The 26,142-nt window shown below is 38.0% G+C and overlaps 1 protein-coding gene across 4 annotated transcripts in view; it reads left to right on the top strand.

The window, feature by feature from the left end:
- Window positions 1-26,142, top strand: part of LOC308671401 (zinc metalloproteinase-disintegrin-like protein H3) — a 287,574-nt gene that overhangs the window by 98,873 nt on the left and 162,559 nt on the right. For 2 of the 4 annotated variants that reach the window (XR_014027193.1, XM_081333561.1), the window contains exons 13-15: window positions 14,791-14,880; window positions 15,941-16,136; window positions 20,621-20,723. The exons of the other annotated variants lie outside the window; for them this stretch is intronic. Coding sequence is in view for 1 of the 2 variants with exons in the window: in XM_081333561.1 (XP_081189687.1) it covers window positions 14,791-14,880; window positions 15,941-16,136; window positions 20,621-20,723 (389 nt within the window). In the remaining variant the exon portion in view is untranslated. The remainder of the gene's footprint in view (window positions 1-14,790; window positions 14,881-15,940; window positions 16,137-20,620; window positions 20,724-26,142) is intronic. 4 annotated transcript variants of the gene reach the window in all.

Raw genomic sequence — 26,142 nt, 5'->3', positions numbered from 1 at the left:
TGTCACAGTTAAAATGAAGGACATCCTCAGTTTTTCATGGAAATTAGTTGGGTGTCATCGAAGATTTCTGCAGGATTAAGACAGACTTTGGTTGAATACCAAGAAGAGCTGCTGCCAGCCAGTAGAGACACTGGGGAGCTAAATCAGATCTGTCTAAAGGAGCTTCCAAGCCCCGGTCTCCTTTCCATATAGGAGGTGATGTTACAGGTAGAGAAGATTAGTAGGTTTCAGATTGCATACCTTGCTAGAGGTGTACAGGAAGAGGCAAGCAGACTTTTCAGTTCTACTCAGAAACACTTAATTGGGCCACTCTGCACACCTTCTCCAGCCATCTTGATATCTTAGCCACATAAAGATCCCAAAATTCACAAGGTCCCTATCAATAGTCAGAATCAACATCCTCTCAACATCTGTTACTGAAGGAAGACACTGAAAGATCCCCTTTGAACAGAGACTGTGTCCATGCAGTGGAGGAATAAATGAAAAGATGGAATATGAAAGAAAAAAAACAGAATAATAAAGGAAAAACAGTATGACAGAATAATAGCATTGGAAGGGACCTTGGAGGTCTTCTAGTCCAACCTCCTGCTCAACTAGGAGACCTATATCAATATAGACATAGGGCTGTCAATCTCTTCTTAAAAAGCAGTAGTGATGAAATACCCACAACATCTGAATATATACTTTTCCACTGGTTAATTGTTCCAATTGTCAGAAAAATTCTCCTTACTTCTACGTTGGTTCTCTCCTTGATTACTTTCCATCCATTGCTTCTTCTCCTGCCATCAGGTGATTTGGAGAATAGGTTGTCCCACACTTTTTTGTGACAGCCCCTTAAATATCGAAAGACTATCATGTCATCTCTGCTCCTGCTTGTGGTTAGCCTGAATGTACCCAGTTCCTGCAATCATTCATTATATATTTTAGCCTCCAGCTCCTTGTTAGTCTGTATTGTTAGTCATGTTTTTCTGCATTGAACTCTCTGTGAAGACGCCTGCCAAGAATTCTTTTTTAAAAATATAATTTATTGCTTTTTTCACTCAATAATAGATGAACAGTGTGTTGTCTGGGTTATATTTGTAAATGAAACATTAACAATTAATTTCTATAATCCATATTCCACATATTAATTTTAGTTGATTTCTTCTTTCCCCAAAATAACCTCTTTTTCAAGCATTGGGTTAGTACAATTCTTATTATTTTGAAAAATAACAATTGAATATATAAGTTTTTTCCAATATTCCTAAAAATAATAATCATATTACTATAATATTTCTTTTCTATTCAATCATTCTGATTGCCTCATCCTAAATCCTGTTACAATCCTTATTTTAGTCTATTTCTCCCACCAAATTCTAAATATTCTTGCTGGTGAAGATTTTCTCAAAAATTAATTACATTTATATTTACAAATTTAACTCTATTTTTTCCATATAAGCCATCTCACACTTTTACATTTCTTAAGAAATAGATAAAAGAATGAAAAGAGGAAAAAAAAGAAAAAAAGAAAAAGAAAAAAAGGAAAACAAGAGTAAAGAAACATAAGAAATAACATATATTTAAAATATCTATCCCTCCTAGGCTAATATATATTTATTTCCTTAATTTCTTATTCTTTTTAACCATAATTAAGAATATATTTAATCTTTAATCTTTAAACATTCCATTCAATACATCTATCATCTAATCCTTTAACTCTTACTCAAAAAATGTTAAAAAAATGTTTTTCTTAGATTCAGTCACACTTAAGTAACTAAAACATTTCCTTTATTTAAATCATTTCAACTTTTCTATATTACTCTCAGCAAGAAAAAGAACACAAAAGAGAAAAAAACATTCATCCCTCTTAAAATAATATATTCCAATTTTTTTCTTTTTCTTTAACCATATTTAAACAAATGTTTCTTTTTTAAATATTCTCTCTGATAGGATATAAAGTATTTCACCCTTATGAGATAAAGTTGTACACAAAAACAGAATCTTTCAAATAGCTTTAGTCTTGCATTCGTAAAGATAGAAATTTTATCAACGTGAATATAGTTGAATGTTAGAAAAAGATTGTTATTTGTAATTTTTTTTTGAGGGGGGAAAACAAACTGAAATAAATATAGTGACAGGATCTATGATAAGGCAACTAAAGCGATATATAGGATTATTGAGATTATATATTTAACTGTTGTTAAACAAACAAAATTGCTTCAATTTGATGTATTGCAAGGAATGATATGTTAGGGATAGAGGAAATCAAATGAAATTAACAGATGGAATATAGATTATAGAAATTAATTGTTAAGGATTGTTTTATAAATGTCACCCAGACAACATTCTGTTTTATAATGATTTATGGTATGTTAAAGAAAAAACAATTCTAATAAAATATACAAAAAAAAGAAATTTTATTTTTTAACATCCTAGGAAATATACAGTATTGGATTCCATGCCAAAGTATATCCAAACAAATACTGTAGGGATATTTCGTGGTTGCATTGAGTGTGTGAAATCTCTTATATCTTTCTGATCATAGCTGTATCTTTGAGAAGTATGAGAAAGCGATTTGAGTGCTGAGGAAAGAAAATAAAAAAAATCATTGAATTTTAAGAAGGGATTCAAAAACATGAGGAATGGTGACTTGGTTAGTTAAAAATGGGTCTCAGAGCTGAGTTTCATTACCCAACTAGGTAACAATATCAGTGCAGTTTATTTCTCAACGAACAATATTCTCTTCTCTTGCTTCTCCATCTCTGATCACCCTTTTCCACATTGTTTTGCAGAGGACATTTCCAGCTTCGAGGGGAGACGTACTTTATTGAACCCTTGAAGATTCCCGACAGTGAAGCCCATGCAGTCTACAAATATGAAAACATAGAAAAAGAGGATGAGACCCCCAAAATGTGTGGGGTAACCCAGACTAATTGGGAATCAGATGAGCCCATCCAAAAGGCCTCTCAGTTAGTTGCTACTTCTGAAGTAAGTCTCATAGTAAACATAGTTTGATACCAGATATTCATTTACTTGTTTAGAAAATATAAAGTAAGGGAGAAATTCTTTTGGGGAGGGGTGATAGATAGAATTCAAAAGGGAGGAGCCCCATTTCTATATTTTTATTGTAGCCATGGCATAAAAGAATCAATGGAAACTTGAGGAACAGAAAGTACATCTTCCAGGCTTATAGCATTTTCTTTGATCATACAAACTTAGTTTGCAGATTTGAATCAAAATGGATCTAAATGAGTTTCTAAATCATCTCCACTTTCTAAGTCAATTTTGAAAAGCAATTAAATTATCAATGTGGATGCCTCTTTTTTGCATGCAGAGAGGACTTGGGATGGGGGAGAAACTGGTTTGAAACATTTAATGGTTTTGAGATGTCTGATAAGACCATTACATAATCTTGACTCCATTTTCCAATTTGATTTGAACCATCAAGTTGGATTGTCAATGACTGAATAAAAAGTGACAAATTGAATCTGGTCACAATTGACCCTCATATTCCCAATATTTTCCTCCTTTACTGAAGGGACAAAAGTTAGAAAAGAAACAATGCATCTAAAGTGACAGTTCCTTCCTTCCTTTTGGTGGCAAAAGATGAAACTGCCTGATACATATCTAGAAGTTCAAAATCTCAACTTTTTTTTTATTAAAATGTGTTTCTGGCAATTCAAGAATCTTTAGCCACAGCAAGTTGTGGTTATATACATTATGTTTAATTGGTCGTTAGTTGGTCCTCTATCTTGAATGTTCTTGTCTCAGTGTCAGGTCATGATCACTTTATTCAGACTGGATCTTGTGCAGCGGAGTTAAGAAAGTGGCTGTCAGAGAGCAAGGAGAGAAATTGCATTCTAGATTTAGCAATTTGGCCTTGTAGTTCTGTATGCTGAAAAAACACGAGAACGCTTTCCTAGGGAAAGAAGCAAGTAATGCACACTCACACATTCAGCTCTTAGCAAGAGTGCATTTCCTGAGCAATCTGGGTACTCTGGTGGTGGAATCCAACAGTGGAATGCAGGAGGGAGGGTCTCTTTCCCAGGGAAATAAGAGGCAGATCAGAAATGAGTCCTTGGATCGCAGAAAGAAGTCTGGAAGGGTTCCTCCCTAAAGCCTTCACAGGGTGTATCTCATGGTTACACAGAGTGTGCTTTAGTCTGGCTAGATTCCCGTCTATAGGAGAACAGCAATAAAGAAACTACTCTGAGCAATTAACCATGGTTCCTTGTTCCTTGTGCCTGAGAACTCTGGAGCAATATTTCAGTAATCACTTTAAAATTACATCAAAAGAAAGGCACAATTCTTTGGCCATTAAGAGTGAGTTCAGTGGGTCAAAATGTCTGATTGCCTCCCCTTACCTTGTCTTTGATGCATAGTGTGATATGATTGCAGGCCAGGTCTAATTGCTTCCATAGCATGACCACATCACCGTGTTTCTCACGTGATTGGTTGGGATCCTTTTTTTGAGAAAGGGAAGGAAAGGAGAGAAAGTCATTGAAGCATCATTTTGACAGGGTGAAAAACTAGTCAAAGAGAGCAATTTCCTCATGTGCCTGTTCTTATTCCTATTAAATTCTTTTCAGAATTAGGTATTCATATATACCTTTATCTTTAAATGTAGGCATCATAAATTCCAAAAACAGATTAATTGGAAAAAAGTGCCACACCTTATTAATACAAAGAAAGTGAATTTTTTGTGTTTGACAATCCATAGCATAATGTACTTTTCCCTCAGAACTTTGTCAGCACTTTCTCTAAGTCAGAATTCTCCAACCTTTCCACCTTTGTAAACAGGTGGGGGGAGGGGATGGTTCCACGCAGCCACTCATGCAAATGGAGCCCACCCACCCATGCTTGCTCGCTGTTCATGCAAGTGGAGATGAAGGCGCTCACCTGCCACTTCCACGGCCCAGTTCCAAAGGGCTCAAGGCCCAGGGCTAAAATTTTAACAAGCTGTCTCCCTATGTCTTCTTGAAAGAACCAATATTTCTGAAAGTTCAAGTATTTTGACCAGAGAGTAAAACAAGCACTTTTCCTATTATCTGACGATGACCAATATTCTTGTTGGCTGCTGGGAGCAACATGTCTAAACAAACTTTTCTTTATTGTTCTGTTTAGCAACAAAGATTCAATGACCGCTTCAGATACGTTAAGCTTGTCATAGTTGTGGACCGCAGCATGGTAAGTACTGGGATATCTTTCCATTTTCTTTCTGCATTGAGCACAGCATTTTGTTTCTGCCTTTTTTGATGTGGGCATTTTTGAAGAGATTAATAAACATCTTAACTAGCTTTATCTTAAAATGTGCTTTATCATAAACTTTGATATTTTTTGTTATTGGACCCAACTAATATTTACAAAGTTAAGAGCCATTCGTAAATATACTCTAATTTGCACATTTGTTATTCCTGGATACCATCTAAATTTATTTTTATCCCACACTGGTTAAACAGTTCTGTAGGTTTCTTGGAAACATTCCCGCACTCTCTGTTTGTCCAAGCTGACAACACAGGAAGAAAAAGAGATACTGTATAGTGAGGAATGTTTATCTCACACCTCTCTGAACGTGGAAATATAGCATCCAATTTAGGAAAGCATTTCAGTAGGCTGACCAAAATTTTCTCCAACCAGGAAAAAAGCCCTTGTATGCTGCTGAAAAGTTAAAAACCTTAATATATTAATGGGACAAATGTAGATTAAAAAATCAGCACAAAAGAATTCTTTGGACTGCTTGGATAAAAATTATTATTACATCAACAAATTCAGTGATCCTTTCACTGATATGTTCTTTCTCTCCCTCCTTCTTTCCCTTCTTCCTATAATTATCATCTCATCTTAACATTTTTATCTTTTCTGTAGGTCACAAGATACAACGGTGATTCAACTGCTATAAAAACAAGAATATATCAAATTGTCAACACTGTAAATGAGGTAAGAGGACATGGGAAATATTATTTCACTTGTTGATTTTAAACTTCTTTCAGCAGCAGCCCAGATTTTCACCCTGTTAACACAACATACTTAACCAGGTAAAGAGAGAGAGTAGATGGATTTCTACAAGAATGCTATGATTTGTGGCTTTGAGTGTGGCAAAACTAGGTCATTTGGCCAGCTGGTAATCCAGCATGTGAAGCCATCCCAGAAAATGGGTTAATTCAGTAACTAGGTTAATAAGCCTCTTATGGGAATAAAGTCACTGTGTTGGGAGGATGCAAGTCCAAAAGTGTTGCAAGAATTCAATCAGAACTATGCCTGTAGCTGGATTCTTCCAGGCTGTGGTTAATGGTTCTGAATTGGGAGATTAGAAAGAGATGGACAGAGGCAGCCTATTCCAAGCTCAGTTGATTAGGAAACGGATCCCAGAGAAGAAATCTGCTTACAAAAGCCAATATCAATTCGTTTTTAAACTTGAAATGTTTCTCAATGTTTACTTGTGTTTGAGTTTCTGATTGATGCCATGTCCACCTGACAGATGTACTTACCTTTGAATATTCGTGTACCCCTGGTTGGCGTAGAAATTTGGGACAACAGAGATTTGATTAACGTGACATCATCAGGAGATGATACTTTGGACTCATTTGGAAAATGGAGAGGGTCAGATTTGCTGAGTCGCAAAAGACATGATAATGCTCAGTTACTCACGTACGTCTCATTGTGGGGAAAGGGAGTGGGGGTGGCTGGGAGTGGAGAGTTATGGGGAGGTTAGTGCGTGCACAAAGCACTTTTTTTGTAGATAGAGCTGGTTCTGAGAGGTCCTTGAATGATTGCAGGTGAAAAACTCAGCTTGATTTCATTTCACCTGCATTTAAAATTGAAACTTATATGATTATCCTGCTTTAATTTTGCTCTACTTACACATGCATTTTTAAGTCAATTCAATAATGTTTTGGTTCCCATTCTGCACCAACTAAATGAACACTTGCATTATACAACAGATAAACCAAGAATAAGGTAAAATAAAATATCCAATCTATATATAGTGCTCAGCAACATACGTGTGTGTGTTTGTGTTTGTGTGTGTATGTTTCCCTGCCAGTCATATCCGACTCTAGGGGTTTGTGCTCAGCTCTGTTTCACAGCTGGAGATCGAGCATTGTCCAAAGATGCTTCCGTGATCATGTGGCCAGCATGATCAAATGCCAAAAGCACACAGAATGATATTACCTTCCCCAAAATGGTACATATTTATCTACTTATGTTCGTGTGCTTTTGAACTGCTAGTTTGACAGGAGCTGGAGCAAGTAACGGAAGCTCACTGCATCAGGCAGATCTTAGGTCTCAAGCTGTCCACCTTCCAGCCAACAAGCCCACTGACTTAAGTGTTCATTTCCACAACCCATCAGCCTATATATTGTCGTACAATTTCATGATTGAATAATTGACATGTTTATTCTCTTATATCTATAAGATATTGCACAAATAACAATTATGTTGTGAGCAATCCTACAGGATGCTTGCATAACAAGTAGGTCTTATGAAATAGGGGCTAGATGGAAGGCAGATCTAAGTGCAAGGGAAAATATTAAAACATACAAAACAATCCATTTTATTTTTCCCACAGATGTTGATTTGGCTTGCCACCCAATCACTTTTCCCAAAACCATCTAGTCTTTTTTAACCACACAGCTAAATTGATAGACAAAATCTATTAAATAAATATGTTTTTTGATGGGTTTGCATAGTTAATGGAATTAATTTATCCCAAATGGCCTGGATTCAGACAACATGCTAACCCAGGGGTCGGCAACCAGAAAAAGCAAAAGAGCCACTCCGATCTGGTTCAATCACACACACACACAAGTGGGAGCCGCAAAATGTGTGTGCGCATGCGTCCATGGACGTGCAAAAAACTAAATGTTTTGCGCATGCGCAAAACGGGAAGCACCTGCGCAGCAATGGGTCTCCCTAGTGACGGGTTGTGACACCACTTTCAGCCAGGGCGCCGCTGGAGCCACCCCCGCTGCCCATTCGAAAAGGTGCATGCACAGCTCTCCAAACCTTCCCACTCTCCGAACGGGTGGCGGCGCCACCTGTTTGCAGACCTGCCACCGCCTGTTTGGGCAGCGGTAGGTCTCCAAACTCGGAGAGGTGCACGCGCAGCTCTCTAAACCTCCTCTGACAGTTTGGAGATCTGCCGGCTTCCTCAAACATGGACAAAGCCGGCAGCCCTGGAAACGGGGCGGAGGAGGTTTGGAGAACTGCACGTGCAGCTCTCCAAACCTCCTCTGCACGTTTGGAGATCTACCAGCTTCCTCAAACATGGATGAAGCTGGCAGCCCTGGAAACGGGGCGGAGGAGGTTTGGAGAGCTGCGCGTGCAGCATTCCAAACCTACTCTGCCAGTTTGGAGATCTGCTGGCTTTGTCCATGTTTGAGGAAGCCGGCAGCCCTGGAAACGGGGCAGAGTAGGTTTGGAGAGCTGTGCGCGCAGCTCTCCAAACCTCCTCTGCCAATTTGGAGATCTGCCGGCTTCGTCCATGTTTGAGGAAGCCGGCAGCCCTGGAAACGGGGCAGAGGAGGTTTGGAGAGCTGCGCATGCACCTCTCCAAACCTCCTCTGCCAGTTTGGAGATCTGCCGGCTTCCTCAAACATGGATGAAGCCGGTAGCCCTGGTTTGGAAAGCTGCTGCGGCCAGTTTGCAGACCTGCCTCCTTCACAGGAAGGCGGCAGCTCTGCAAACAGGCCGCAGCAGCTTTCCAAATGGGTGGCTCCACCGCCCGTTCGGAGAGGTGCGCGCGCATTACTGCCCATTTGGAGAGGTGCGTGCGCACCAGGTGACTGGGAGCCACAGGAGACAGCTTAAAGAGCCTCATGCGGCTCCGGAGCCACGGGTTGCCGACCTGTGTGCTAACCCCTCTCCCCAACCTCATTCATGCTAACACCAGCCAAACTCACCAGATAGTGAAAATGCATCCTGAATATTTTTAACAGACCTGCTTAGTTAAATGGCTTCTGAGAGTAGAGCCTAAAATGAATTTTAACATTCTGAAAACTGGTAGTAATTGAGGACAGGTTGAGGGATTTGCAGAAAGCCATAGTTACATATGTCCTAAGACTACATAACGTGCTTCTATCTTCTATCAATTTTATCCCTCTCCCCTTCTTTCTTACAGGGCCATTGATTTTGATGGACCAACTATAGGAAAGGCTCCCGTTTCCAGCATGTGCGACACAAATCGTTCTGTAGGAATTGTTGAGGTTAGTAGAAAAATAAAAGGATACCTGTTATCTATTTGTACGCAAATGAAAACGTACATACAGGCAAAACCTCTTTACAAATAAAGCCTCTTCTTGTTTTTGATCCACATCATTTCCATCCATATTTATTTCTGGATTTCACATCTCCAGGTCCTGCCTCAACTTATGGTATTTTGGCACAATGCATTCTTGAACAATCTATTTGTATGCAAAGAGCTATATGTCAAAGACGACAATATATTATATGTTTCTGGATCAGGAAGAGTCAAACTGTGCTCTGATTGGCAAATGAGCAGGTCAAATCATGTTACAACACTTCCAAATAATACTTCTGAACAATATTCTTAGCAATCTTAATGACAAACATGAATCACCTCACATTCATTCCAAGAAATTTAGTGTCTAGATTGCATATCACTGAATTCTAGTACATTGAAAAAATGAAAGAATACTAAATCTACTTAAAAAGGAAAAACTCCAGTATTTTAAGAAAACCATATTAGTTAAAGTGATGCTATGCATTTATTGAGAAACAGTAAACTTAGCTTTTTGTTCACCTAGAACAGGGCTTTTCAACCGGTGGTATGCGTACCACTGGTGGTACGGGAGCCTCTGGCTGGTGGTACCGAGCCCAGCCTAGCTACTTATAGTGGGGGAGGGAACAAGTCAAAACAGAGTCACACAGACCTGGAGATCAGCTGGAGCTGCAAAGCTTGCCAGCATCCCCAGGATCTGTGGCCACATGCTAATTGCAGCTTCCGGTACACCCGGAAGAGAAAAGGAGGAGGTCGGAGAGAAGAAAAGGTATAAAAGGGGCAGACCGGCCTGTTTTCAAGGAACAGCGAGCGGAGCAGCCAGTGAGGAAGAGTGAGAGAGCAAGTGGAGCGTTTGGGGGGAGAAGGACTAGCAAGCCAATGGCTCCTGCCCAGCTCGCTTGGGGAAAACATACTGCTTGCTTAGTGAAGCCCCAGGATCAGTGCCAGGTAGCTCGCTGATCCTGGGGCTTCACTGAGCAAGCAACCTCTTTACTGCAAGCAAGTGAGCCGGGCTGGATCAGCGTTTCTGAGCGTGACTTCTGAGCGCGACTCAGCTTGATCCCGGGCTCCTGCCCGGCTCACTTGCTTGTGGAAAAGAGGCTGCTTGCTAAGTGAGCCAGGCGAGATCAGCTGAGCCGCGCTCAGAAGTATGAATCAGTTGCCAAGCATCCGAATGTAAATCACATGACCCTGGGGATGCTGCAACAGTCGTAAGTGTGAAAAATGGTCATAGGTCACTTTTTCAGTGCCATTCTAACTTCAAACAGTCACTAAGCGAATAGTTGTAAGTCGAGGACTACTTGTACTTTATCATATATATTTTTGGTCAAGTTTTTGACACCTTCCTAGGCGACTGGTGGTACTCGGATATTGCCTTATCCTAAAAGTGGTACAATGGGTGAAAAGGTTGAAAAACCCTGACATAGAAACAATGGATAGACATGGTAATAAACAAAACTTATACAACAAAACTCATAAAGTTTTGTTTCTTAATAAGCAGAGTTGGGATCCTGGTAGTAGGAGGTATTAATAAGCCTGCTTGCTCAAGAAGGTTATTTTATTCAGAAAGAGCAGCTCATTCTTAAGTCTGTTTAGGATGGCTACCTTCAATATCTGAAAATACTAGCTTGTAGCAAAAGACACTGAATAGTTTTTGGACTGAAATTGCCTGTAAGTTTTAGTAACTGAATAAATGCAGACAGGAAATGATTGCATAACTTTTGATCTTCTCCTGTGCTGTAGCTTTTAGGCTTTAAAGTTTCCTTCCAGATGTATTTGTGTATGTTCTGGAGTCTTGGTGAGCACACATACTTTCAGAAGAACTAGAGGAATCCTGAGATGGTATCCTCAACTTAAAATTGGTCACTTGGTCACCAGTTTTAGCCACTTAGTGCTAATAATAATTGGATTCACTTTCAGTTTCTTGGTGGAATAACAATAAACAAAGTATTCTCTTTTCTTCAGGATCATAGCCCAATAGATCATGCGGTTGCAGCTACAATGGCCCACGAGATGGGTCATAACCTGGGCATGCAACATGATGAAAATCAGTGTAACTGTGGTGCTAACTCATGCATTATGGCTCCCCAGATAAGGTAAGCATTGAGGAAAAGTTCTAATGCCTTTCCAATCAAGTTATTTTTACATGGTTGCAATTAATTGTTAAATTAAATATACTGAGAACTTACAAAAATGAAATGATCAGGGAGTTACAAACAGAGTTTGGGTCATTTCTGTGACATTTACCACGTCTAGTTAAATGTGCTGTATTTAAAAAGGTAGAAATGTTCTCAGCAATTGAATAACCATCCTTCAGTAGCTTCCTCCAAAACCCCAGAGTTTGAAGAAACAGCATAGGAAGCAAAGCCAAGGCAAACAAATATTAATATCTCTGATGGATAAAAAGGAAATCAAGTAAGACGTTAAAGTCTTTCCTAAAGTGGGAAGCAGAATGGGAAAAAATATTATTCTGAATCTGGCAACACCAGGAAGAAAAAGATAAATTAGCATCCTTGGGGTTTGCCTGCCTCACCCTTTCATCAAGGTAGAATATGTGACATCTCTGCCATATATTGCAGTCTTCTGAAATCAACAGGTAGCAACGTATAGGAAGTCATTGGCTTACAACCGTTTGTTTAGCAACATTCAAAGTTACAATAGCACTGAGAACAGTGACTTATGACCAGTCCTCGCAATTACAGCTATTGAAGCCTCCCTTCAGTCACAGAATCAAAATTTGGGCATTTGGTGACACCCTCGTGTATTTATGACACTTGAAGCATCCTGCATTCATGGGATCCTCAGTTGTGACTTTCCCAGCTGTCTTCCCATATGCAATGCCAGTGGAGCAAGCTGAGTCCCTTAATGACTGTGTGATTCACTTAACAAAGTGGCAAAACTGGTTGTAAAACTGAGCACGACTCACTTAACAACTGGTTTCCTGAGCAATGAAAATTCTGGTCCCAGTTGTGACAGCAAGTCAAGGACTACCAATATTTTCTTCCGGGTGGAAGTTTAGGTCTTACTTCATCAAGAAGGAAAAAGAAAAGGAAAAAGGAAACAAAATCTTCTCAGAAATTGTTTTTTGCAAAACTCCCCATAACTTTTGTCTAAGAGTTTTGTGTAGGCTCAGTGAGCATCCCAGCTATGGATCAATTTCTGGTTTCTTCTGCTAAAGCCCAAGGACTTCATTGCCTCCTATTTCATGCAATGGCAAGGAAGTCAGGAAGTATGGAGAATGTCACGTAGCCTTTCCTGTCCTTCCTGAAGGATTTCTGGGCACCATGATTACTCTTTAATACTTCTAGACACTTTGTGGTGTTTTGTACAGAAGACTTTGCTTTAGAAAACAATTTTGCTCAATTAACCCCACCAAAGGGGTCTGCTGCAACTTTGACTTTCGAAGAAGACCATATAGTCTGTTTAATGACCACCATCCAATTCTCTTTGTGTTCTTGTTTCCACCTCCTAACTTGAGGGACAATAATTATATTCCTAATGATTTGAATTAACATTAGGAAGGTGCTTTGCTGGGTTTAGGATGCTGTGTTTGCATCTATTTAAGTATTCAGCTGTTATAAAAGGTCCTATCCCTCCAAAAGAAGAAAATTAAAACTGGATCAAAATTCCACAGTTTTCCCTTCAATTATATTATTTTCCTTCCACAGAGAGGGTGACTAAAAATGAAAATAAAAGGCACCCCACTCAGACACAAGACACAGCTCGATCAACTAATATCACATGGAGTTCTCATTGCAAATGTATTTTGTTAAAAAAGAAAGGAAAGTTAGTGGAATTAAAACTGAGAGAGCATAATATGGGAGTAAGATGAAGGGGTACAAAGGGTTGTCTTAGCTATTTTGGTAGTTTTAGAGGGAAAATACACACTATATTTCTTCCTTAGCCATCCCTTTTCCATCTCATATGTTTTTGCAATGAATTCTGTTCCTAGTTCAAATATGAATGATGTCATGGTCTTATTTTGGTTCATCTCTACAGCGATCCACCTCCCATATATTTCAGCAATTGTAGTCGGGACTATTATCAGAAGTTTCTTACTAATTTTAGACCAGATTGCACTCTCATCAGACCCTCGAGAACAGATATTGTTTCACCTCCAGTTTGTGGAAATGGACTTTTGGAGAAGGGAGAAGCATGCGACTGTGGCTCTCATGAGGTAAATCTTTTCTTTAATTAACAAGAACATGCAGAATTTTCTCAAAAATGGGAACCCTTGAAAAATCATGTGGCTTTCTAAGTGGTTTGAGCCATCCAAGAGGTTAGTTTGTAAATGGTATAGATTTGTGTCCTTTATGGCCACATTATCAGTCGCACAATTTTCTTGAGCTGCTTTCTCCCATAAGTGATGATCTTCAATCTATGCTCTGATTCCAATAATATTTTTATAAGAAAAGTAATTTAGTGTTCTTTTTATATTGTTAAAGAGACCTGTAATGGTCTGAGAATGTCCTTAAAAGACAAAAGAAGGAGGAAACATCCAGTCTGTCAGGACCCACCCCAATTCACATCTTAGGAAAGAAGAACTCTTGGAGACAGGATTGTCCAAGCAGGAACTTTTACTAAAACATGATTGTCAGTGGAAAATCTAGACAGGATCTGGAAACTGTGTTGCAGATTGATACTTTTAAAGTGTCCCCGAGTAAAAACCCCACCCCTCAATCCATTTGGTCAATCCCAGATCAATTAAGGTTCAGGTGTCAAAACCTTCCATGGGAAAAGGGATCTTCCATGCCTTTACGACATTTACTTCCTCCCCTTCAGATTCCAATCGGAGATACAAACCAGAATCTCTCTCTCTCCCCCCTTTCTTTGTTCTTCTCAGTTCAAAGGTTCTTTCCCTGGTCTTTGATGACGGCCTCCAGGCAGGCTGAATAAACAACCTTGCATCTAAAGGATAGGGATGGCCAATTAACATCTTCTCTCCTCCTCCTTGGGAATGGCAGAATCCAGTGAGGGGTGTGATTTGGGGGTATACAGATAGGGCTTTAGGAATGGGATATAAATGGATTCTGACACAGTCAATGGTCATATAAGAAGTAGATTAGGCTGCAGAAGCAATGGGGCATGGCAAAAATCTCAAGAGGGACACCTCCCACCCATTCTCTTGGTCCGTAAAGATGAGGTGGTAGAAATGGACTTTCAGTATTGAAAGATTCTGCTACTGTAACCTTAAAATCAAGGTAGTGTTCATACTCATGGTTGTTGTTTCTTCTCTGGACTACCTCAAAGGCTGGCATGATTAGAAAATCCCTCATGAATAAGAAAGGAAAAGGGCTGTAGGTTATGTGGGCTTCACAATTAGGAGATGAGGATATTTTTATTTGTTTTATTCTTTTCACATAGGAAATATCAGATAAGGCTCTTTCACAGAGATATGCCATTATCTGTTTGCAATAACAAACAGTTTCTTCATTTGCTAGCATGAACCCATAAGAGGGAACACATTGCAGAAATGTCTTTTTCATTGGCAGCTTCCCTCTTTAAAATAGACCAATAAAAAAAAGATCAGTCAGAAAATTCTATGACATCATTTGATATGTTTTGGTTTTCAGAATTGTCGAGATCCATGCTGTGATGCTGCATCGTGTAAACTACACTCATGGGTACAGTGTGAATCTGGAGAGTGTTGCGACCAATGCAGAGTAAGGCTTGTTTATTTTTAACAGCAGGAGAGATTTTACCCTGCTCCATTCTAGCCATATAGAAACGTAATATCTCTTGGCTGTGTACTATGATCAAAACATTTTAACCTTATTTCTATCCCTTCTTCCAGTTTATTTGAATCTTATGAAGATATCCTTAGGGAGGATAATTTAATAACATTTCAGTCTTGCCTCAATATCAAATGCACTCTTTCAGCATGTTAAATCATGTCTGTGAAAATAATATATTTTATCTTTGACTGAGATTGCATGGAAACTAAGTTTAAATAAGGGTGAGCAATGTTTGAGATTGGTGCCCTAACTCAGCTTTGTGACTTTCTGGAAGGTTGTAAGAGGTCCCTACTAATGCTGTGACATTTTTCTGTCTGAGCCTTTTAGGATGGAAATTGGTGCAGGAGAGTTCTGGAAGTAAAGTTGCCTTTTTTCCATTAAGTTCTCTACCTACTCTGTAAAGCTCTAAATTCAGGTGTTTTGGTGGTGCATTCTGGAGGTTCTGCAGGACCATGAAAAGAGAGGTGCAAGTTCCTCATTCCTTCTTTCTATGTGGGATCCCAGTTGACTCTGTAATGAACTTTTTGAGCAGAGCGGCCCAAAACATTTGTTATTTCCATATTTCCATCACAAGCCTAGATTCACGGCAAGAGAAGGGAGCCACGTGTTTTTCAGCATGTGACAGAAAATTCTATGAATGCTTCTTTCCATGTAAAGAAATAAAAATATATCAGGAGAAGTTCAGCAATTCATTTTTTGTTGCTTTTTCATGGCAGCCCAATTGATTTTCACTTTATGGTCAGCCAACATGTAGAACTTGTGTTTCAGGAATTGAGCCATTTATTGCAATCATTTCCCCATAGCAAATAAGACAGACTGGGACTTCTAGGCACCACACACAGTTGTTACAGGGCAGGGATGCCTTGCTTGGTGATCCTCAAGACAGATGAAGGGGAGGTTTTGAAATGTGTTGTGAATCATGGTTTGACTCTTTGATCTCTGCTGCTGAAGAGTGATAGCTGGGAGTCTTTTTGATTCTCACCCACAGTTTAAGAGTGCAGGAACAGAATGCCGGGCAACAAGAAGTGAGTGTGACCTGCCTGAATACTGCACTGGCCAATCTACTGAGTGTCCCACAGATGACTTCCATAGGAATGGAAAACCATGCCTAAACAACTTTGGTTACTGCTACAATGGGAATTGCCCCATCATGTATCACCAATGTTATGCTCTCTTTGGGCCAAGTAAGTCAACTTTAGCATTTCAGAATAGTGGTGTTATAAAAGATTAAGACAGTCATTGCCATTAATGAAAGATATTTTTACCCTTTGTATCCATAGTAAATCATCATTACATTTCTGTTCTGTAACAGAGCTAGAATGGGAAAGCCATATAACATTTCCAATCTCTTCTTTAAAAAATCTCCCATGTTGGAGCACACACAACTTCTGAAGGTCTTGTCCAGGTGGAATAATGTTTCAAGAAGAAGTTCTTTCTTGGAAGGCTTTAGAACCCAGCCCTCCAGATCTTTGGGTTTAAAGCTCCAGTCATCCCTAGAGAACTCGGCCAAAGGTCAAAGATGATGGCAGTTGCAGACCAGAAATCTGGAAAGACGGACTTTGGGAGAAGGATGCTTTTGTGGGTTGTGGATACATTCCCAAATTGGACAAAGATCTGAGAGAATCTCAATGAGAGATAATGTAAATTGATTATGGGACTGTGTGCTAAGAATATTCAAACGCCGAGATTGAAAGTTTCTTTGCATTTGGCATAATAATTGAAGAGACAGATGTTGAGGGATGTGATTCTTGTCACTGATCACTCCTGACTTTCAGACGATTCACAGAATTTTCAGAATGGTTTTATGTTGAAAAAGGCAACTGAAAATAAGTTCCCTTTTCCATATAAAGTAGATAGTTTTCAGCAAAGAGGGAGATTTACCTTGGCCATAGATCAGTGGAGCAGTGAGGATTTGCATGTAGAAAGCCCAAACACAGGTTTCCGGTCAGTCATTAAAAGAGTCAGAATTAACAGAGTAGCTGAGTTGGAAGGAGCGTTGCACATCTTCTAGCAGCTCAACCCCCTGCTCAAGGAGGAAACTGTATACCATTTCCAATCTCTTCTTTAAAACTTCCAGTGTTGGAGCACCCACAACTTCTGAAGGCAAGCCATTCCATTGATTAATTGTTCTGTAAGGAAATTTCTCCTTGATTTTAGGTTGGTTCTCTCCTTGATTAGTTTCCATTCACTGGTCATGTTCTCCCTTCAGGTGTTTGGCAAATAACTTGACCCCTCATCGTTGTGGCGGTTCCTCAAATATTGGAACTCTGCTATCATATCACCTCTAGTCTTTCTTTTTTATTAAATTAGACATTTCCGATTTTTGCCACTATTCTTCATAAGTTTTAACCTCCAATCCCCTAATCATATTTGCTGTTTTTGTCTGTGTTCTTTCTAGAATTTCAACATCCTTTTTATATTGTGGCAAACAAAACTGGAATGATATATTCCAAGTGTGGTGTTACCAAAGCGTTATAAAGTGCTAATAACACTTCACATGATCTTCTCTTTATCTCTTCTGCCTCTGTTAGGTCCCTGCCATTTTGGTCCTTTATCATGCCCATTTTTGCATTAAATGTTCCCTTCATCTCTCCAATTTTCTTGAAAAGATCTCCGGTCCTCCCTATTCTATTGTTTTCTTCTATTTCTTTGCACTGTTCATTTAAGAAGGCATTTGTATCTCTTCTAGCTATTCTCTGGAATTCTTCATTCAATTGGGCATATCTTTCTTTTTCTCCCTTGCCTTTCGCTTCCCTCCTTTCCTCAGCTATTTGCAAAGCTTCATCAGACAGCCATTTTGCTTGCTTGCATTACTTTTTCTTTGGGATGGTTTTGGTTGCTACCTGTTGTACAATGTTGCGAACCTCTGTCCATAGTTCTTCAGGCACTGTGTCTATCAGATCTAATTCCTTAAATCTATTTGTCACATCTAGTGTATATTCAACAGGGATATGATTTAATTCATACCTGAGTGGCCTAGTGCTTTTCCCTACTTTCTTCAATTTAAGCCTAAACTTTGCAATGAGAAGCTCATGGTCTGAGCCACAGTAAGTTCCTGGTCTTGTTTTTACTGACTGTATAGAGCTTCTCCATCTTTGGCTGCAGAGCATATAGTCACTCTGATTTCTGTGTTGACCGTCTGGTGATGTCCATGTGTAGAGCCGTCTCTTGGGTTGTTGGAAAAGAGTGTTTGCTATGACCATCGTATTCTCTTGACAAAATTCTATCAGCCTGTGCCCTGCTTCATTTTGTACTCCAAGGCCAAACTTGCCTGTTATTCCAGTTATCTTTTGGCTTCCTACTTTAGCATTCCAATCCCCCATGATGATAAGAACATCATTTTTGGGTGTTAGTTCTATAAGGTGCTGTAGGGCTTCATAGAACCGGTCAATTTCATCCTCTTCAGCACTGGTGGTTGGGGCATAAACTTGGACTACTGTGATATTGAATGGTTTGCCTGGGATTCAAACTGAGATCATTCTGTCATTTTGAGGATTGTATCCCAGTATTGCTTTTCCTACTCTTTTATTGACTATGAAGGCTACTCCATTTCTTCTGAGGGATTCTTGCCCGCAGTAGTATACCTGATGGTCATCTGAATTAAATTCACCTATTCTTCTCCATTTTAATTTGCTGATACTTAAGATGTCGATGTTCAATCTTGTCATCTCTTTTTTGACCACGTCCAGCTTTCCTTGATTCATGGATCTTACATTCCAGGTTTCTATGGAGAAAAAGTCTTTACAGCATCAGACTTTCCTTTCACCAAAAGACACTTCCACAGCTGAGCATCCTTTTGGCTTTAGCCCAGTCGCTTCATTCTTTCTGGCGCTACTAGTACTAGCCCTCTGCTCTTCCCCAGTAGCATATTGGACGCCTTCCGACCTGAGGGGCTCATCTTCCAGCGTCATATCATTTTGCCTTTTGGTACTGTCCATAGGGTTTTCGTGGCAAAGATACTGGAAAGGGTTGCCATTTCCTTCTCCAGTGGATCACGTTTTGTCAGAACTCTCTGCTATGACCTCTCTGTCTTGGGTGGACCTGCACAGCATAGCTCATAGCTTCATTGAATTATGCAAGCCCCTTCACCACGACAAGGCAGTAATCCATGAAGGGGTTTATTTTGTTAGATAGGGTCAACTGTTGAAGTCTCTCGAGATCCTCCTGGATCCTAAGCCTATCTTCTGGAGGGATGGCTATTCCTGCCACCTTGGTGTTGTCTGTAAATTTGATGAGTTGCCCTTCTATCTCCTTGTTTATATTGTTTATGAGGGGTCAGATGGCATGTGATCATGATTTGGAATCCGAATTACAAATCACAATATTGTTTCACTTGCATGATCAATCTATCAATTGGATTAATAAATAAATGGAGACTTGCTGGATTATTTCCATTGCTTTGAAAATGGAAACTTAGTTTAAACAAAGAAATCTTTATTTTGGTCACTTAAATAGCATAAAATGATTTAACATTCCAAATAATGGAAATAGCTCAATCTTTTGCAAGTAATCCAGCTGTATTCAGAAAGGCTTATGCCCAGGAATTGAGAGGCCTCAAACCAAGAATGACACAGGATGGTTCTTCCAAGCTGAGTTCTTTCTTTTTTCACTGCTGTAGAAAAAATCTTGCTGGACTAAGGACTCTACTACCTGCACCTACAACACTCTCTATGGATAATTAGTGAGGAGCTGTCTTCACCCTCTTTCTCTCACATGTAACATTGGGGCTGAACTGCTTCTTATTCATCTGGACTGCACCCCCTCCCACCCGGAGATCCACCTCCTCACTGCATTCTAGCACAGGAATGTATCTACAATAGTGTTAAACTTGGAAAATGGAGGATCAGCACCCAGAGGAATGAAGCTGCACTCAGATTCCCCTCCAGCCATTGATTTACTGTGGGGTCTTATGCAACTTGCATAAAGAACCTTGGTGGAGCAGTGGGCTGATGCCTCCTTAAGTAACACCAGCTGCCTGCAATTAGTGCAGGTTTGCATCCCACCAGGCTCAAGGTTGACTCAGCCTTCCATCCTTCTGAGGTGGGTAAAATGAGGACCCAGATTGTTGGGGGCAATAAGCTGACTTTGTAATAATGCCGCTTGGGGGGGTGCCCAAAGCCCTAATAAGCAGGCATATACATTGAATGAAGGCTATTGCTAAGCACATTGATTTGTGCTTAGATTGTAAGCCGCCCTGAGTCTTCAGAGAAGGGCGGGATATAAATGGGATTAAAAATAAAAAATAAAAAATAAAGTGCCTTCAGCTTTTGTGTCCACAAAATGCAATGAACAAGTTTAGTGTAGCACTGTGTCAGATAGAGGATGATTCAAGCCTACTGAGGATTAGATAAATAATGGATTACAAAACAATAGATAAGGAAATAATATTTCCTCTGAGATTTCTTAAGCCAGTGGTTCCCAACATTTTCTATACCCTGCACCCCTAGAACCCTTTTGATATATTCTCACACCCCTTACAAAAGTTCAAAATAATGGCAAGGAATTATGCTTATAACTATAATTTTGAAAAGCCAAGTTTTTGCATGCCCTGGAATATCATCTTGCACCCCCAGGGGTTGCCAACACTGCTGGTTGGGAACCCCAGTCTGAAGCCATTCTTTACCCTGCTGGCATGATACACACTCAGGTTCCTCACTCCCTCTTGCAGATGTAGATGTGGCTCAAGATGGATGTTTTGAGGCGAACAAGGATGGCACAGGTGATTTCTACTGCAGAAAGGAAAATGATGTACTGATACCATGTGCACCAGAGTAAGCAATCTAAATTATTTCCTGCTATGATGATGATATAAAATAAGGATAATATAAGAAATATTTTTATGTCCACATCTGTTGCAACTTGATTCTATCACCTGGCTAAAACAACAGAAATGTGAGTTAATTTCTGAATGGCTAATTTTCCTTTTTTTTTAAAAAAAAAAAAACACTTTTTATTAATTTTCCAGTATTATAATTATATCTTTGAAAAGCAATGTGGTGTCTGAGTTACAATAATTCCATTACATACAAATATAATTAATACAAATCTCCAACTATTGCAGCCAATATTTCCTCTCTATTTTCTCTTAATACATATTGTCTCTTGTTTAAATTAGTAATTATTCTATCTATCAGCTACTTAATAATTTTATATGTCTTATTTATTTTGACATTCCATCTTTTGGACCATCAATAACCTTACAAATTTTCCCAGCATTAATTTTGCGTTGATATTTAAATTAAACATTTAATATTTTTCATTTCCAAATTTTTAAATGACCCCAAATCCCTTTGTCACAATTCCCCCATCTAGTATTGCGGATACATATGTTATCTATCTCACTTCTATATCAACAGATTATTAATACAATATGATATTCTTGTATTCATTATAATTGCCAAATATTATAGATTCACTAGCCAAAATTTCTACCATTTCAGCATTCTTCCTTATGTCCACTTTCTCATACATAAGCTTATAATTTTTGTTATCACTACATCAAAACATGTTAATTACATTACATCTATCTGTCTGTCTATCTATCTATCTATCTATCTATCTATCTATCTATCTATCTATCTATCTATCTATCTAACCTTTATCTTATCTTTATACGCAACTCAATATATCAATTTAACTGTTGATATTTATGCGTCTAAGTTTTAATTAACCAATGTTTTTCTTTAGCTTCACATCATAACAATATCTCGTATTCAAAATATGGGACTTGTCTACTTAAGTATATTCTATTTCAAACCTCCTAAATATATCCCCACACCATTCTTCTTCAGTCTTATTCTGGCTTTTTTCCTTTGCCAAATCATCTTCCATGTCCTTTCTGCAGGGTCCTGAACGAATTCTTGTATTGTTGTATATATTATGCCATACTGAGATGACCATCCAGTCACCATTTTTGAAAGGCTGAGAGGTCTGGCAGGACTACCAGATCATCTCTTTATTTTCTCCTCTTGACGTAGTTGTCCTGAACTGTTTATCTTTCCTTCCATCTGTTTCTCTTCTTGATCTTCAAATTCCTTCTGATTTATATAGCAGGTTATTTCCTCCATCCAAATTATCAGATTTTTCCCCCCTGAATTTTCTATTGTTTGTACTTGTTAGGCAGTTAGGTCTTCTGTGATAATATTTAATTGTTCAGTTTTTTCTGTTGTATTCTGTATAGATAGGTTTTTAGTTATAGTCAAAGTTTGAGTTTTCATATCTAAGACGCTTTCTGATTTCCCCCCGAAAGCTCTTATTTCATCACCAGCTGTAAGAATAGTTTGCTACGTTTGGTAAGCTATTTTTAATGTAGCAGAAATTTGTTTTTGCATTTCTTCCATAGAAAAGGTCTGTTCCCGATCTTCCATAGTGATGAGTTGAATTGAAAGCTTTTACAGTTTTTTACCCCAGTAAATAAAAAACAGAGCTAAAACTCTCACAGCTGGTGTTCAAGGTCACATAAATCTTTTCTCATTTTCTGAACTGTCAGCCAAGTCTCTTTTCTTTAAGAATAATAAATTACAATTTCAGGTTTAGCCAGAAGATTTCACTCTGCAGTTTAAGGAATTCCTTTAAATCTCAAAGTTATTTCCAGTTCTTTTTTTGTTAAAAAAACTGGAACTCACACACATCATACAAACCACCTTGCCAGCCCTACAAGGTACCATCCAAAAAACGTGCCAGAACTCCATTCTGGGCATTCTATGACAAAAAGAGCCCTGGTTATTTCAATCCTTTTGGTTTTTTTCTTCTATTTTAAAAGGAAAAACCCAGACTTTCAAATAAAAATAGAAGGTAAAAAGTAGATAATCAAAGATCTTTTAATCCACAAGCGTTAGGAAATAAAGTTCTAATTGGGATCCAATTATTTTTTCAATGTTTTCAAAAAAGCTCCCCTATATATTCAATCACAGCTGTTTCTAGAGGGAGGGCTAAATTCCCCCTTCCCTCTCCTCAGGGGGGAAAGTACTTTAGCAGCTTGAATAGGTACAAAAAATCAATTAGGATTTAAGAGAGGTAGATCTCATCCAGTCCTATCCACACTGCTTTGAAGTTGCCAGATGGTGAGTGTGACTACGGCTGTCTGCAGCCTAGGGACGAGCCATATTTCTATGGCCAGTTCTTTCATCCATCGATTTGGAGAGATCGCCAGCTTCAATGGGAGAATTGCTGCTCTCCCATGATCCAGCCAAAGCCCCTCCTGACTGGTCACCTGTTTGGGGCAAGTTTCGGCCCTTTTCAGGGCCCCCCAGTGATCCGAAACTGAACAGGGGGGAGAGAGCAAGTCTACCAGCCAGCCATGGCAGCTGTGTGGCAAACCGGAAGTCTTTGAATGGCTAATTTTCCTTTTTTACAAGTCCACCATACATGATAATACGCTGCATCATCACAACCACATCTCCAACATTTTGGCTGACAATTTGGATACATACATGCTATTTTTTTGGGATCTGAATGCCATCTATAAAACATTTTGTAAAAATTCTCCCTTAGATTTTGTGCCTGTGTGAATTTAACATTCCTAACCCATATTTTCTCCCAAGTATCCTTTATTATTGGTTCTTGAAAGTTCTGGGCCCATTTTATCATATAATCCTTAACCAATTCCGCTTCTGAGTCAATTTCTATCAATGCATTATATATCCTTTTTATATGTGCTTGACTTTGATCTCTAATTTGCTTTACCAAATTCCCATCTGATATTGAAATACCAATTTTCTGATCTTTCCATCTAGCCTGTAACTGCCCATACTGAAACCAAGTTTGTACTATTTTTTCTTCATTTAGAGTATTAAAAGACTTCAATTGCCATTCATTCTTTTCCAATCTAAGAATTTCTTTATATGTTATCAGATCATGTTTAAATCCCACATTTATGTTTTCTATTGCATGTTTAGGTATTGCCCAAATATGAATTTTATAATTCAGCTTGTATCGATATTTTTTTCCAAACTCTCAACAAGGCAAACCTTAATATATGTGTTTTAAAAACTTTGTCCACTTTTTTATCATACAATAAATAAGCATGCCACCCATATAACAAATCACACCCTTCAATATTCAATAAACTCCTTTGTGTTAAATTAAACCAATCACTAATTGACGATAATGCTGCCGCCTCATAATATAATTTAAGATTGGGCACTTTGAGACCACCTCTTTCACGTACATCTTGCATTATCTTAAATTTAACTCTCGGTCTCTTCCCTGTCCAAATAAATTTATTAATACCTCTCTGCCATTCCTCCAAATTTGAATCTTTTTTAAGTATAGGTATCATTTGAAATAAAAATAAAAATTTAGGTAAAACATTCATTTTCACAGCTGCAATTCTTCCCAATAATGACAGTTGTAATTTTCTCCAGCTATCAAGCTTTTTTTGTATTTTGGACCATAAAAATTCATAATTATTCTTATATAGTTTAGTATTTGAAGCTGAAAGATGTACCCCCAAATATTTAACCTTTTTAACTATTTCAAATCCCGTTATTTTTTCTAAGGCTATCTTTTGTTCTATGGTCATACTTTTAGACAATATCTTAGTTTTTTGTCTGTTTACCTTAAATCCAGAAACCTGTCCATATTGTAAAATTATTTCCATTAAGTCCAAAACTGATTGAATTGGTTGACTTAACGTAATAACCAAGTTGTCTGCAAACGCCCTCAATCTATAATCTTGATCTCTAATTTTAATTACCTGTATTTTCTTTGAGTCACGTATTTTAATCAATAATATTTCTAATGTTAAAACAAACAACAGTGGTGATAGTGGACATCCCAGTCTTGTACCCTTTTCAATTTTACAAACTTCTGATAAGCTACCATTAATTATTATTTGTGCTGTTTGTTTTTGATATATAGCCCTAATAGGTTGTAAAAATTTATCCCCAAACTGCATCTTCTCTAACACCTTTGTGCATATTCATAATAAAAAATTCTTTCATCTGCTTTTTACATTCTTCCACATTTTCTACATATCTAAATAAATTTTCATTTAATCTCCATGATCTTCTATCACCATTACCCTTATCCAATTCCATCCAAACTGGACTATGGTCCGATAAGGTTCTTGGACATATCTTGATCTTCTTAATCCTAAAAAAAATCATTAGTAATAAATATAAAATCAATCCTTGAAAAAGATTGATGTCTGTCAGAAAAAAAGTAAAATCCTTTTCATCCACGTTTCTTTCTCTCCAAATATCTCTCAATTCCAAATCATCTTTCAAATCAAAAAAAGATCCAGGCAATCTAGCATGATTAGGAGTATTTTTAAAAAATCCTTTCTTATCCTTCTGCGTGTCCATCACACCATTCCAGTCTCCCATTAAAATACAAGATTTGTAATCCCATTAAATTATTTTGTTATGTAGCAATTTAGAAAATTCTTCTTTTTTTTTATTTAAAAAGTTTTACAATACATTTTAACTTTAATCCCCCCTCCCCCACCCCTATCTAACCCTCCCTATCCTTCTCCCCCATTCCCTCCCCCCCGACTTCCCAGAGCTAAATACAGGGTATAAAAAAGAAAAACAAACATAAGCATCCATATGCTATCACAATAAACTATTAATTCTATCACCCTCTAGCTCATATAAAATGATTACAAACAATATTACTATTACAGATAAGAAAAAAAAGAAAGAAAACAGAAAAGGAACTTTACTCAAATACTAAATAAAATTTCTTAATCCCAATCCTTATTCATATTAACTTCAAAAAAGAAAAAAAAAATTCATCTACTATTTACATTCTCCCACATTTCTCTAAATTCTAAACAAATTCTCAATTACGCGCCAAAAGCGCCTATCTCTATTAACCTTATTAATCTCCAACCAAACTTAACTATGATCAAAAATAGTTCTTGCATATATCACACCAAATGTCTCACAGTTCCAGATCATCCATCTATACGTCTAGGACACCATTCCAATCTCCAATGAAAATAAAATAAAAAATTTAAAAAATTTATAATCCAATTAAGTAACCTTTATATGTAGTAAGTTAAGAAAAATCAACTTGTTATTGATTAGGAGCTTGCGTACCCAATCTTAAATTCAATAAATACTTTTAGTCCATAATCCTAATATACGTTTCTTGCAAACAAATAACATCAGTCTTAAATTGTTTTAAATATTGAAAAACTTTCTTTCTCCTCTATGATGAATTTAATCCATTGACATTCTAAAT

The sequence above is a fragment of the Vipera berus genome (genome assembly GCF_964194415.1).
Source record: "Vipera berus genome assembly, chromosome: 8".
Classification (NCBI taxonomy): domain Eukaryota; kingdom Metazoa; phylum Chordata; class Lepidosauria; order Squamata; family Viperidae; genus Vipera; species Vipera berus.
The sequence above is the reverse complement of the archived record's forward strand: the minus strand, read 5'-3'. Positions and strand labels throughout refer to the sequence as shown.